This window comes from Bos indicus, chromosome 1 (assembly GCF_029378745.1).
Source record: "Bos indicus isolate NIAB-ARS_2022 breed Sahiwal x Tharparkar chromosome 1, NIAB-ARS_B.indTharparkar_mat_pri_1.0, whole genome shotgun sequence".
Classification (NCBI taxonomy): domain Eukaryota; kingdom Metazoa; phylum Chordata; class Mammalia; order Artiodactyla; family Bovidae; genus Bos; species Bos indicus.
This window is the reverse complement of record NC_091760.1, coordinates 74,556,635-74,571,378: the sequence shown is the minus strand read 5'-3', so window position 1 is coordinate 74,571,378 and position 14,744 is coordinate 74,556,635. Positions and strand designations below refer to the sequence as shown.

Below are 14,744 nucleotides of genomic sequence, written 5' to 3'. Positions count from 1 at the left end.
TACTGTGGAATATGCCACCAGTTCCCTAGAACACAGCTTGACACAGCTCAGCATCATACAGCTTTGCCTTTGACCACATGAAAGAGTCAAGTGCTCTGTTATGAGAAAAACTTTGTGTTTCCAATAACAGTAATACAACAGTTAATATTTATTGACCACTTATTATGTTTTCAGTTCAGTTCAGTTGCTCAGTCGTGTCCAACTCTTTGCAACCCCATGAATTGCAGCACGCCAGGCTACCCTGTCCATCATCAACCCCCAGAGTTCACTCAAATTCATGTCCATTGAGTCAGTGATGCCATCCAGCCATCTCATCCTCTGTTGTCCCCTTCTCCTCCTGCCCCCAGTCCCTCCCAGCATCAGTCTTTTCCAATGAGTCAACTCTTCGCATGAGGTGGCCAAAGTACTGGAGTTTCAGCTTTAGCATCATTCCTTCCAAAGAACACCCAGGACTGATCTGCTTTAGGATGGACTGGTTGGATCTCCTTGCAGTCCAAGGGACTCTCGAGAGTCTTCTCCAACACCACAGTTCAAAAGCATCAATTCTTCGGCACTCAGCTTTCTTCACAGTCCAACTCTCACATCCATACATGACTACTGGAAAAACCACAGCCTTGACTAGACAGACCTTTGCTGGCAAGGTAATGTCTCTGCTTTTGAATATGCTATCTAGGTTGGTCATAACTTTCCTTCCAAGGAGTAAGAGTCTTTTAATTTCATGGCTGCATTTAGGCACATATAATGCCACATGTGTATACTTTCATTTAAAGCTCAAAAACCCTAGGAGGTAGTTACTGTTCATTACCCATTCTACAGGGAGGAAACTAAGTCACAGTTGGTAACCATTAGAGCAGGGATTTGACACCCTCATCCCCCCCGACCTTCTAGATCCTGTCTTACCCTTTGCTGTAGTCTATATTTTGTTTAAAAATACAATTTGATTGAACTGCCATTTTATACCCAGCCTGAGCTAAGATTGCCAAAGGACAAAGTATCGGACAAAGTATCAAACAAAGTATCAATGAAAAACTTGGTAAGAAAGTGTATAATTTTTAGCTAAATAGGAATACAAATTACAAAAATGGCATCAGGATCAGAGACCTCAGACCACCAAGTGAGGACAATTAGGAAGATAAGGTCCTCTTGGTGCTCTTAAATGAAGCAAAATGATATTAACTACTAATTTTCAAATGATTACTTGGTAGTTTATAAACAATTGTTGTGCCAGTTGTCCTGTTTTAGGTTCACAAATCTCCAAAGCCGATATTAAAATCTCCATTTTGCACATGAGAAAATTCTCCATCAACAAGGCTAAAAACTGTCCAAGCCAATCTGGTATGGGGAGCAAGAGGGAGCAGAGACCTGACACCAGGTCTTCTCATGCTAAATCTTGTCTCTTTCCTCTTTGTTTCAACAAGTCATCCAACAGTGTTTGTGGTTCATGTATAAAAGTCACCTTGATTTCTAGACTGTGTATCAAATAGCATCCAGTTGCTCAGAATCTCTGATCTCCTAGCAACAGAGAATCTGACACCCAAAATCAGGCTGTCACCCTCTCGTTCAGTGTGACAGCAAACCGACCTCTAGACTGTAATCCCTAAAAGGGAAAAGGCAAATTGGAACACTGGAACTCCCAAACTCTCACGGGCCAGTATTAATCCAATGTACTGACTGCATATCTTAGTCTAGGCAAGTATTAAAGCCCGAAATTCTTCTTATTACAGTCTAAAGTATCACTAAATTGAAGGTGCTTGGATACAGTTGTCTCTAAGTTCATCCCCTTCCTGTCATCCTCTTTACTCCTGGAGCCTTTTAACTCAAATTCTCTATAATGCAAAGTAGAACTCTATATGCTAAATAAAGATGCCACAGTGACTTTTCCCTTGTTTACTACTCTGTTAAAGACTGTAAAATCATGCATATTTTTAATAACTATAAATGAAAAGTAACCTTCAAAAATTGTATACTTTTTAAAAATGATAATTGAAAAAAAAGAAATACACCCAACTTTTTAAGGAGAAAATAAGACAAAGAAAGGGAAGGAAAGTGTGTCACTGTGGAGTGGTCACCCTGAGCGAGCTCATAACTTCTCTCCATTTTCAACTTGGTATTGTCCAGTATGGAAAGGGCATGGGCTCTTTCATGAGATCAAATCTCAGTTCCAAACCAAATTGAAAAAATCATCGCCACTGTCTGAACTTAATTTTCATTCTCCAGGAAGTGGGGGTGATAATACACATTTCATGGATGTTTTCAGAATTAAAGGCATAATGTATGTGACCCAGGCTGAGTCTGGCCTACAGCTGACGTGGCAAATGCAGGATGGGTGCAGTGCTGTACCTCATTTCCATAATATGCTGTTCCTGAGATTTTCTATAACTAGGAACTTATTTTCCCTTAAAAAAAATTTAGAATCTCTAACAGTCTATTTCTCCTTTCTGGAAAAGAAGTATATTTACCTAGAAATGACTATTTCCTCTTCAATCTGTTTCCCAGTTCTCTCAAGTGCTTACTGAGCTATAAAATCCTTAAATACACTGGAAGACTTACCACTTTAAATAATTGCTTTGTAATACATATAATCCAAATTGTTTGCCTGGCAAATCTAGGTGTTTTAATGCTCGAGCATCATCTTTACCTCCTCTTCACCAAGAGAATGAATCAGACCAGTCTAGTCCTTGAACTCTAAAAGAATAAGATTTTAAAATAACTTGAGTGGATTTCAAAGAAGGAATGTACACAGAAGACTTAGGTTTGACCTGGACAGAAAGGGAAGCAAACCTGGACAATTCTTATCTTCTGTGGACTTGCACTTGCTGAACCTTGGAAATACCAGACTAACTTTTATAGTGAATGAAGTGAGTGACCTTGCTTATCTCTTTCCAACCTTTTGCTGTAAGCACCTCATCTCTTGGAATTTAAGTAACAGTGTAATGGTCACTTCAAGTTCAGGCTTATCCTCTTGTGTAGAAGTTCACTTCACAAAATGCAGTACCTCTAAGATGGCCTTAAAAAAAAATGTTACCCATTGCAAAATTCCAAAGAGGTAGTAGGAAATCAGTATTTTTCATTTGGGGTTGTATATATTACCTTGGATCTGAGTGAGGTAACAGCAAGATTCCCGTGTGCTCCGTGGTCTCCTCAGTGGCCCTAAGGAGACCTAGGACCATTGTCCTGACATGGCAGTAAGTCCTCTGTACTGAACCTCCTGTCTTGGTAGGAGGCAGGCTGTCTTTTGTTACCAGCTACTGTCCTCTAGGATCTCTCTCCCTATCTTCTCTATTTTGCCCCAGTGGCCTTCAAGGTTTCACTTTCTGTTTTGTTTGGTTTGCTAGCTTCTATTCTAATGATTTTGGTTCTCTTTTTTCTTTTTCTGGTAAGTAAGTACTCTTGGAATATGGGAAGTTCACTCTCTAAGGGCAGTCTCCTGGAATTTCTGCTGGTCTTGCATATAAGAACTATGGACCTGAGTTCTGCAAGTATTTGTCTTGCTGGACTACAATTACTTGGGATGATTTATAATAAAATTGGCCAACATGGGGCTTCTTTGAAATTCCTAAATTAGTTTCCCTATGCAGGGCTTCCTGGTGACACAGATGGTAAAGAATCCATCTGCAATGCAGGATACCTGGGTTAGATCACTGCGTAGGGAAGATCCCCTGGAGAAGGAAATGGTTACCCCCTCCAGTATTCTTGCCTGGAGAATTCCATTGACAGAGGAGCCTTGTGGATTACAGTCCATGGGGTCTCAAAAGAGTCCGACATGACTCAGCGACTAACACTTTCATTTTCACCCATGCAGTCAATTAGAAAAATGGAAGGCAAAAATTGAAGCATATCTCAACAGGCATTTTTGAGGACTCGGGAAACATAATAATTAATCCATTTCCTTCAGAGAAACTGCTCACAATTCTGTAGAAGGATTTCAGAACTGCAAATTCCTCTGAGGCTTCTGAGAGCTCTCTTTGTCTCTGACTCTCTCACTCTCACTCTGCTCCTCTCTGTTCCTCTGAAGATTCACCACAATGTTTTCCTTGCTCTCCATATCTCTCTGAACTTTCTTTTTATAGCACTGTTGATTGATTATTACAACAATAATTGTAAGGACCTAATGAAAATGTCTATGACTATTGCGGTCATTTTGAATTAACGGCCCTAATTCTGACCCCAAGGGAACAAAAGTCCTCAGAGGAGTTGTGCATTTCTCCCTCTGTTTCTTTGAGATATAAATGTTCTACCTCATCTTCTTAGGGAACTCCTGTCTAGACCATCTCCAAATCATAAGACTGAAAAAAATGGAAAAGAGGTCTTTTAACTCAAACTGCTAAAAGGACTCTCTGGCCCAAACAGTCTCCTTAAAATTGCTTGTCAAGGGCAAATGCAAATCTTATAAGTCTTCCCCACACATAATAAAAGACTTCAGCCATCTGAGCAAGCAGATATAATTTGTTCCAACTGTTATTTATAAACTAGTGAGTTTTTTTTTTATTATTGTACCTGCTTCATGACTAAAGTTTTAAAATTCAAGCTATGAGATCTCTAAACTCTCTAAAATCATATACCTTCTGCATGATCACCTCTCTTTCTCCTCTGTGGGACATGGCTTTCTGGGAATGAGTCTCCCCAGTGCCAAGGGGGTTAATACTAATGTCAAATAACCAAGTGGTTGATCATCAATGCTTTCTAAAGATACATCTCTATCAGAAGGGAGAAATTTGGAGAACTGTGAATGGAAAACCAAAATGGAGTCAGTATTGCTAAGAGAGCACTCTTAAATGGAGCCAGGAGACTATTAAGGAAGTGTGATGTATGTACCTTTAACCCTGGATGAAATCTGACTTTTTGGTCTGATGAAGTCATCCACAACACCTGCCACAAATTCAAAATACTTATCAGACCTTCACCCTAAGATAACTTACATCAGTTTATTCATTTATCAGACCTCTACCCAGAAACAACTGTGATTTCTTAAGAACAGACATGTTCTGACTTGTATCAGAGTCAATCACAATTGTCCCCAGGCAACAGTGATGACTTTTTATTCTTATTACCCCTCAATCTCTCTTTCCCAGAACACTTTTTCAGGGTACCCCAATATGTCTCCAGAATTGCAATTCTTGAGACTTTAAATAGGCTGTATCCATGTTTATATGCAAAACAAAAAAACAAACAAAAAAACCCACAGAAAGCCTTAACAACTCACCATAAATTTTGTTTTCACTGCTTATAGCTCTGGAACCATGAGCCTTTCTTTTAACTTCTCTATGTCTCCATTTGTAAAATAGGGAAAAAATAATCTCTACCAGTAAGGATCAAATAAGACAACATATATGCAAATACTTTGCAAATCATAAGTCACAATATAAATAGTCCTATCTTATAAAAGATAGTAGCCTCAAGACTATTTGCCTTAACAAAAAATCATCTCAGAGAGGCCAGCTTATGAAATTTCAGGCATTTCTGGCTAGATTCTTAACCAAAAAGTAGTTTAAAGTAAGGGGATGCTAAGTCACTTCAGTCGTGTCCGACTCTGTGCGACCCCATAGGCGGAAGCCCACCAGGCTCCCCCGTCCCTGGGATTCTCCAGGCAAGAACACTGGAGTGGGTTGCCATTTCCTTCTCCAATGATGAAAGTGAAAAGTGAAAGTGAAGTCCCTCAGTCGTGTCCGTCTCTTAGCGACCCTATGGACTGCAGCCTACCAGGCTCCTCCATCCATGGGATTTTCTAGGCAAAGTACTGGAGTGGGGTGCCATTGCCTTAGAAAGTAGGAGGATGGGGAAACAGAATTCAGAGAAAGGAATGTGTACCTAAAAGTAGCGTAATACTATCTCCTCTTACTTTCTCAATCATGGTATTTCACTTTACTGTCGTGATAGTTTTGGTAGAATCTGCAAAACCATTTATTGCAGATTCAATTCATTTATTTAATTTAATTAAATAATTATTGAGCACCTGCTATGGCCACGAGCTAGGTGCTACACACAATGAAAAGCCATGGCCACTGTCTCCAAAAAACTTCTAGTCTAATAGGAGAAAAAGCTATAAAAAGAACTATAACATAGTCGGGGACCTCTGGGCTTAGGGATTAGGAACTCAGGTTCAACTTCTTTATCCATGTGACCCCTTTACCTGGACCATTCCCCATGTGCTCCTCCCCATCAGCCACCATTACCTTTTAATGTTTATCATCCTCTGATGCTCGGAAAAGTCTTTCCTGGTTTTTTTGACTTGGTCAATTCCTTACCTACAATCCTATGATAACCATGAAACCTTCCTAAGTATTGTGTTGGCCAGTAAGTTCATTCAAATTTTTCCATAAGATGTAACAGAAAAACTCAAACGAACTTTTTGGCCAACCCAATAAAACTTGTAACTGTTGGATTTTTGCATTTATTTGTATAGTGATCTGATGAATTCTGTAAAGAACCTTGATTTTACTGTAATACTTCCTGCTCCTTGCCCTGCCCATGAGCTAGCACTATGGTTGACATACAACCTGTGCTCATCAAATTTATAAAAGGAGGAGGAAAGGAAAGAGACAAAAAGGAAGGGAGAGGGAAATCGTGACTGACATTTACCAGGTTGCAAAGTTATTGTCCTCTCTGTATCCTCATCTCTAAGATAAAAATGATAATGCCATTTTCCAGGGCTGTTGTGAGAATTACGTGGATGCATGTTGATGTATGGCAAAACCAATACAATATTGTAAAGTAAAAAAAAAAAAAATAATAATAATAATAAAGAAAAAAAAAGAAAAGCTTCCCAAAGGAGGTAGTACTTATGAACCTTGTATAAGAGAATATGTATAAAATATTTGCCTAACATAAAAAAAAATAGCATAATCAAGGAGATGTTGCTTTGTAAAATGTAAAGAGAATTGCACTGTAATAGAAGGTAGACTGCAGAAAGCATTATAGCAATGAGACTTGAAAATATAGAGCTAAAAAAGAATGAAGGAAAGGTGATTAATTTCTTCCAGACTTAGGACAGAGAATGGATCAACAAAGATTGAATAGACAAGGTGATTTATGGCCCAGGAATGAGTAGGTTTAATAAGTAGAGATAGAACGCCTACTCTCTGTATTTACTGTAAAGAGAATGTCGGGATGAGTGCATGCAAGTGTAAATGAGTTGAGTCCTCTCCAGAATGTCACTCAGTAAGAAGAGGGAGTGCTATCTGTTTTGTTCATAGCTGTATTCCCAGTGTCTATAACAATGCCTGGTAGACGATTGGTACTTGCTCAACAAATAATGAATGAACAAATAAGTGAAAGAATGCATGGAGGAAATAGGGAATATCAGAAGAAATGCAAGAGTAAAATCATGGACAAATTATCTGGTTACCTTAGAAAATGTTGCTGAAGTGGGGAGCCTGGGTTTGGAGAGAGGAGGCTGGAGAGGAAGAGGGAGGGGAGGAAATAAGGGATCCAGGAAATATCATCACACATGCTGGTGGCTGATGAGCATCTGGGGGGTCTGGTGGACCGCAGGTGTCATTTGCATGGCTGATTTGTGGGATTTTGAAGTTTTCAAATTAAAGCCCCTACCTTTGACATCTTTAGGTGAAACTGAAGGGAAAATGTTCCCCATGAAAACATGGAAGTGATATGCCTAGAGTCAGGCCTAATAGTCAATCATCACAAAGTTTTCTGCACATTGTCTTTGGCAACATGTGACATACAATAACAATGAAGGGAAAAAACTTATTTGTGATTATAATAAAGATAAAAACTACGGAAATCATCAGGATCATCTGAATTCAAAACACCAATGAATGTAAATCGTGTTATTTGCATAGAAATGTGGCATCGATACAAATATTGGTTAAAATTCAGGAGTAGATGGATAATGAATAAAATGCCACTTTTAAAATTATAAAATAGAAATGTAATTACTCTTATCATTTGGAAAAAATGTCACTCTTTGAGGCATTTAATAAAAGGAGGGGAACAGAAAATAAACTAGGTGCTAAAGACTTCCAGCCAGTATATCACGTTTACTATGTTTTTTTTCAGTTTAAAAAAATGACTACCTAATCAGTATCTAGGATACTGTGTGAGATCTTACCAGTGTGAGATTGATGATAAATACCAAGTACTGATTTTTTAATAACACAAAAAAACAGATATACAACACATTTTCAGGTAGGAGTCATCCAGGCTTCCTTACTGGGAAATCTTTACTGTTCAGCTATTATAATATAATTCAAATAGTATCTTTCTTAAAGTGTCATTTTAATGCAAATAACCCAACAGCAGACTTTTAAACTTCTGGCTCCCAAAGCTTATTTTTATCTAAGACTCACATAGTAGAAGTGTTTGAAATAATTGAGTTCTTCTCTAATTACATAAAGACTAATTTAGCACCTCATTTATTTGGAGAGCCTCCGGCATAAGCGAATCCATTTAAAATGACTCACAAGAGCAGGTAATTAAAAATTAAGGTTGAAATCAAGATGAAAAAGGCAAGATTGAAGGTGGTTTCAACGGCTCTGATTAGTTGAAGAGGATAGTGAAATGAGAGAAAACCTTTCAAAGAGTTAGGGGTGGAGTGATGGAATACAGTTTCCTGAGGCACCAATGCCTTTTTGGACTTTCCACCGTATGTTCAGTTGCAAAGCCAACATGCAACTAAGAGACGGGACCTGATTGAGTGTAGAGAGTGTTGGGGATTCCTAGCTAAAAGGGTACTTTCCTCCTGTATTCTGTCCTACAAGGAAATGCTTATGGCTAGTAAGGGAAGGTGGAGAAGGCAATGGCACCCCACTCCAATACTCTTGCCTGGAAAATCCCATGGACGGAGAAGCCTGGCAGGCTATATAGTCCATGGGGTCACGAAGAGTCAGACACGACTGAGAGACTTCACTTTCACTTTTCACTTTCATGCATTGGAGAAGGAAATGGCAACCCACTCCAGTGTTCTTGCCTGGAGAATCCCAGGGACGGGGGAGCCTGGTGGGCTGCCGTCTATGGGGTTGCACAGAGTCGGACACGACTGAAGCGACTTAGCAGCAGCAGCAGTAAGGGAAGGACATAGCACCCACATGAGCAAGGCCATTATATGTAGATGCATCTAGGCTACAGCAAGTCCTTTTGTTCAGTAAGCCTGTAAAGTTGCTGGATAAAAAACACATACACAAACAAATTGGTTCACAGTGCTTTTCAGGTCTACTAAATCCTTCTATATCTCTGTATAATCATTCTATTAATTTTTTAGTGTTTGATATTGAAACTCTAACTAAAAATCTAAATTTATCTACTTTTTAAAAATTGTAATATATAGTGGAAAAATATTCTGTATATTTTGTACTATAACTTTATTCTATATTTTCCAATTCTCCTGTAAATGTGTTATCATATTTTCATAATTTAAAAAGTAAACAAGAAAGAGGAAAAAAATACACAGACACACAAAACAATCTTTGATAATGACCAAAGATCATTTACAATTTGTAAATGAGAGTGATCAAACCATTTACATTTTGTAAATGGCTTTTACAAATGTAATCTCACTTCATCCTCACACCAACCCAAGAGAGAACACGTGCTTTCACTAGTTCCATTTTACAAAGAGAGAGACTGAGGTCCCAAAAGGTTAAGTAACAAGCCTAAGGTGTCACTCCCTACACTGACATTCACTACAATTGTAATTTTAAAAGGAATGCCCTATGAATTAGGTCTTCTTAATGAAATCACATCATTTGTGGTAAATAACTGTAAGGCTAAGATGGATCCGGAGGCTGGACCTCTAGCCACCGCCTGCCTTGTGCTCATCTCCCCACAGCCATCCCATATCAAGATGTTCAGGAGAAAGGGCTGCCAGGTAGAGAATCAGGGACACACTCACCGTTGTCCTCAGCAACACGACATCTGCCTCTTGCAAGGAGCATGGGATGCAATTTGCCCACACGTGCCAAGCGGGTTTCCAGTAAAACACCAAGGGAAGGATCCCAAAGGAGAAGATGGATCCAGCAAGGCAGAGGGTTTCCCGGCAACTCTGAGTCCGGTAGCCAAATATCTCCTGGGGCAAAACCAAAATGAATCCAAATATTAGTTAAGCACAATAAACAACAAATGAACAAGTTGGAATTTTGCTGACGAAACTGGTGGAGGGATATGCAGAGTGTGAAGAAACTGAAGAGGTTGAGGGGAGAACAGAAGAACAGAGTGAGAGCTTGAGAAAGTGGAGAAAGATCCCTGACAAAATTCTTCATAAGCTGTGATTTCAGACTTCCAAGAAGTTGTATTCCAACTGGGGAAATTCGATTTTTACAATTTCAGCATCTGGCTACCCTGAGCCAAACACTATACTACATGATACATCACCTTCTTTAAGTCTCCCAAGCATCTTCTGAATAGGATAATATGACCCTCACTTCATAAATGATGAGGCTGAGCTCAGAAAGGCTGAATGTAATGATTTGTCCAAGGTCACAGAGCTGGCAAGTTCTGCTGTCAAGATTCAAACCCAGATTCATCAGCCTTCAAGTCTTGAACTTGATCCACAACCTTCACAGATGTGACCATGAGCCATGTGTGAGACAGCAGCAGTGAATGATTTCCCTAGCTGAGACTAGCAGCTTTGTAGGAAGAGCAGGGATGGAACGGGGGAAGCTGGAACCAGGCCTTGAGTTCAAAGTCAGGATTTGGTGAAACTGTTTGACAATGCACAACTAAATCTCAGCTTGCCTTTGGGGATTTGGGGTAAAGACAATTAGGCCTTTCCACCCTTCTGTCTTGTTTAGTAGCGAAAAGAATTTTATATTAAGGGGGGAAAAACCATAAAGACTACTTGATTTATTTCAACTCCTGCTTATTGAGCAGCTGCTATGTGCCATGAGGGGAATAGAAGATCATGGAGAATGCAAAGATTAACAAGGTAAGAGTCTGATCTCTAATAAATTTATAATCTGGACAAACTTTTTCCTTCCAAGCAAAGCCTGGGACAGAACAGAAAACCACCCCTGAAGTTTATGGTCTCTATGCCACAGTGATAGCCCACACAGCCATAGGTATATCACATATTAAGTATAATAACTAAGGTTGAGAGGAAGGAGCATGTCTGATTTAAAAGCATGTTCTCTGGATCAAGATACTTTAGATTCAAAGCCTAGTCTTTGGTTTACTGGGTGTGAGGTTGAACAAGTAAGTTAACCTTTTAATTTCTTGCCTTGTCATCCATAAAATGAGGGTGGTGATGGCACCCACTTCCCAGGGTTGCTGTGAAGTTTAAATGAGTTACTATGTAAAAGTGCTAACATGAGTAATTACTGCTGCTGCTGCTACATTACCATTTCCTGGAATATAGACCCAAAATTCGATTGGAAATTTGACATAGCATACAGGCATTTAGATCTAAGAATTCTTAGTATCAACTGTTCTACTTTTGTTAGAATTGCCTGGTAGGAAAAAGGGGGATCTGGAACGTGCAACTTTAAATCCTCCAACTTTCCTGTCTCAACTTGATAAAGATGTATTAACAGGAAAGTTCCTGTGATCCTTGGCTGAAAGCTGCTTGCAGGTGTAATTACTGGGTTCCTTTCTCTTATTAGCAGTGCACACAGGTGCTGATAGCTTCCTTAGGTAGTGTTCACATCTGGAATGCCTTTGATAAAATGTTCACCTCACTGCAGAAATACAAGCTCTTGACTGACTTTGCAAAGTAGAATGTCTATCCTGACATAAATACTCTTCTGTTTCACACTCCAGTTGTCGCTCCCCAGATGCCAAATCTGAAATGTTTCTGTACCCTCACCACACTGGAAGCAATGCTTCATTGGCTTCATACCAAGCAGCATACCAATTCTAAATTCCAGACCTGTCCTGAGTCCATCCCACCATCTTTTTCTGTGTGCTTTTATTACATTCCTACACTGTGGAACAGGTCAACTCTACCCACCCTTCCCACCCAGCCATTTTTTCACCTTTTTAAAAATATTACTTTTAAATGCTTCCTTATCTTGCCATTCAACTAAGCCCCTAGTTAATTATGCTGAAGCTATGCCAGTTCTGTCCCTAATACAAGCACGAATCTCCCTATCACTGTGTGTTCTTTTACAGGCTATTCAGTGAAAGCTTTCTGTAGTTTCCCAAATGTCTTCAGTTCATTATCAAAGTAATGCAAGAATGATGACCTTCAAGTTCCAGCAAAGAAAACTAGAGTTTAAAATGAGTATAGTAATAGTTTTTATTAGCAACTAATGATTTGGAAACAATGACGGTAGCTAACATTGATGCAGCACTGAAAAACCTTTCACCATGCGCTTTACACACACTTTGATCTCATTGAAAAAGATCTAAATAAAATTTCCAATGCACAATGTTCATAAGTAACTCAGAACTGAGCTTCAAGTCCAGACCTAGGCAGCACAGTGAAGGTAAATGTGAGCTCACCATTTCTACTCTAAGGCCTTTCTTCATTTTGCTTTTAAGTTCAATTTAAGAAAAAAAATTTAAGAGTACAGCAAATTGCAGGCATTGCAGGGACTATTCATAGATACTGGGTTTAAAATGGTAAAAATATGTACAGTGTGGTTTCTTATCAACCCATAGCAATTTCCTTCCTGCATTACAGAGTGTGTTCCATGTCTCTGAAAATGCTTGAGGGAACGGTTCCTACTACCCTGCACTCCACCCACACTTTGCCCCACAATAAAAGAGTCCATCAGACCAAAAAAAAAAAAAAAAAAAAAAAATGTTGGGCAAGTGTCCCCAAAATAGTACCCTCTTGGCAGTCTATTTGCATTACACAATAGCAAGCTGTCCCTTTCTTCATCCCCCTCCAACCCACAGATTCTTCTCCTCCCCCTGTCCCAGGGTATCTACATCCTTTTACTCCTAAGGACCAAAAGTCAGACTTCTAGGTGTATAGGCCTTCTCCCTTCTCCCCTGTACTCAAGAAGTCAAACTATGTTCCCTGAAAGTGAAAAGTGTGAGTTCCTCAGTAGTGGCTGACTCTTTACAACTCTATGAACTGTAGCCCACCAGGCTCCTTTGCCCGTGGAATTCTCCAGGCAAGAAGACTAGAGTGGGATGCCATTCCCTTCTCCAGGAGATCTTCCTGACCCAGGGATCAAACTGAGTCTCCTGCATTGCAGGCAGATTCTTTACTGTCTGAGCCACCAAGGAAGCCCCAAGCAATGATCTAAATCACCTTGGCCAACAGAACTCCTTAAGAGTCTACAGATCTTCTCAGAAATACACATACATAAATTTCTCCATAGAGATTCAGGGGGTTCCCAGCGTCTAGAAAAGACCCTGCCCCAGAGGGCTAAGTCCAAATCAAGGCTGATCTTAAAGAATTTACACTCTGTATGTGAACTTGGGACCTGATACTAGGCAAGCACTTAGTGAAAGAAGTGTGAGGACAGGATCTCACGGAAATGCAGGGGAGGGTGAGAGGGTGGCCACCAAAGCAGAGCACTGGCTGACTCCAAGAAGCTCCGTGAGGTGATCTGATCACCTGGGGGCCACTGAGTCCTGAGAATGGCTGTCAGCCTTCTAAACCCAGAGACTGACAGGAGAACAGTTCCCAGAGAAGTCTCCAGTTAAACAGATCCCAGAGACAGCGGTGTCATGAGAGAGAGAGAGATGTATGTACCTGTCACACGGACCAGATAAATACATGTGTGGGTGTGAAGAGTTTGCTGTCTTTCCAATGGCACCATCTCCACAATTGTGATTATCCTGCCGGTGGAGCCATATGCAAGCATAGCGCTTAAACTGGGCTCTGGAATCTTCTCTCACCCTAACATGCTTTCGTTAAATATATTTGATCAATTACAGTCAGATCCTGTTGGCCTGGGAGCCATTTATTCTCCTTAAGACAATTTTGCTTTCCTCTTCTAGCTTCATTAAATATTGGAAAGTTAAAGTGATTCATTTTTTAAAAGCACTTCCCTAAAGATAATCTCTTTTCCCTTATTTTCAAATGTTTCGCGTGAAGAGAATGTTTTGCTACATTTCCAAGCAGTACAATAAGTTGTGCTAAAACAACACGGTTTAACTCCCTGCTGATCTTAACCACACATTCTATTCAAATTTCTGCCTGGGTTGTTTCCTGTTTGCCATTCTTTAGTGCTAAAGAATGATTTCCTAAGTGTCCCCTAAGTTAATTTAACTTCTCCGTTTAGGTGAGAAATTCTCAACCTGAATGACCTAATCTTAAACTGGAGGCTTAAAAAAAATGGCCTGCAGAAAGGTTTCTTGTTGCCCAGGTAAGAATTTCTTAAAACTTTAAATTGGTGCCCCAGTTATTTTCACATAGAAGTTCTACTTTTTCTTTAAAATTAAATAAGAAGTTGTGACCATCCTGTACTCATATTCTTGCACTGGAAGAATCAACTGGGGACTAAAAAGATAACACAAATGAATTTATTTACAAAACAGAAACAGACTCACAGACACAGAGAACAAACTCACGTTTATCAAAGGGGAAAGGTGCGGGAGGAACGATAAATGAGGCGGCCGGGAGGAGCAACCCCACACCTGAGGCCAGGGGCGGCGGCCGGGAGGACCAACCCCACACCTGAGGCCAGGGGCGGCGGCCGGGAGGACCAACCCCACATCCAAGGAGCCGTGGCTGCGCGGGCGCCAGAGGGCCTAGAGGAGCTATCCCACGTTGAAGGTCAGGAAGCGAGGCGGTGAGGAGATACCCCTCGTCCAAGGTAAGGAGCAGTGGCTGTGCTTTGCTGGAGTAGCCGTGAAGAGATACCCCACACCCAAGGTAGGAGAAACCCAAGTAA

The 14,744-nt window shown here is 40.2% G+C and overlaps 1 protein-coding gene across 2 annotated transcripts in view; it reads right to left on the bottom strand.

The window, feature by feature from the left end:
• ATP13A4 (ATPase 13A4) overlaps positions 1-14,744 on the bottom strand; it is a 126,108-nt gene that overhangs the window by 71,728 nt on the left and 39,636 nt on the right. For both annotated transcript variants that reach the window (XM_019957940.2, XM_070789752.1), the window contains exon 2: positions 9,848-10,021. In XM_019957940.2, coding sequence (XP_019813499.2) covers positions 9,848-10,021 — 174 coding nt within the window. The remainder of the gene's footprint in view (positions 1-9,847; positions 10,022-14,744) is intronic.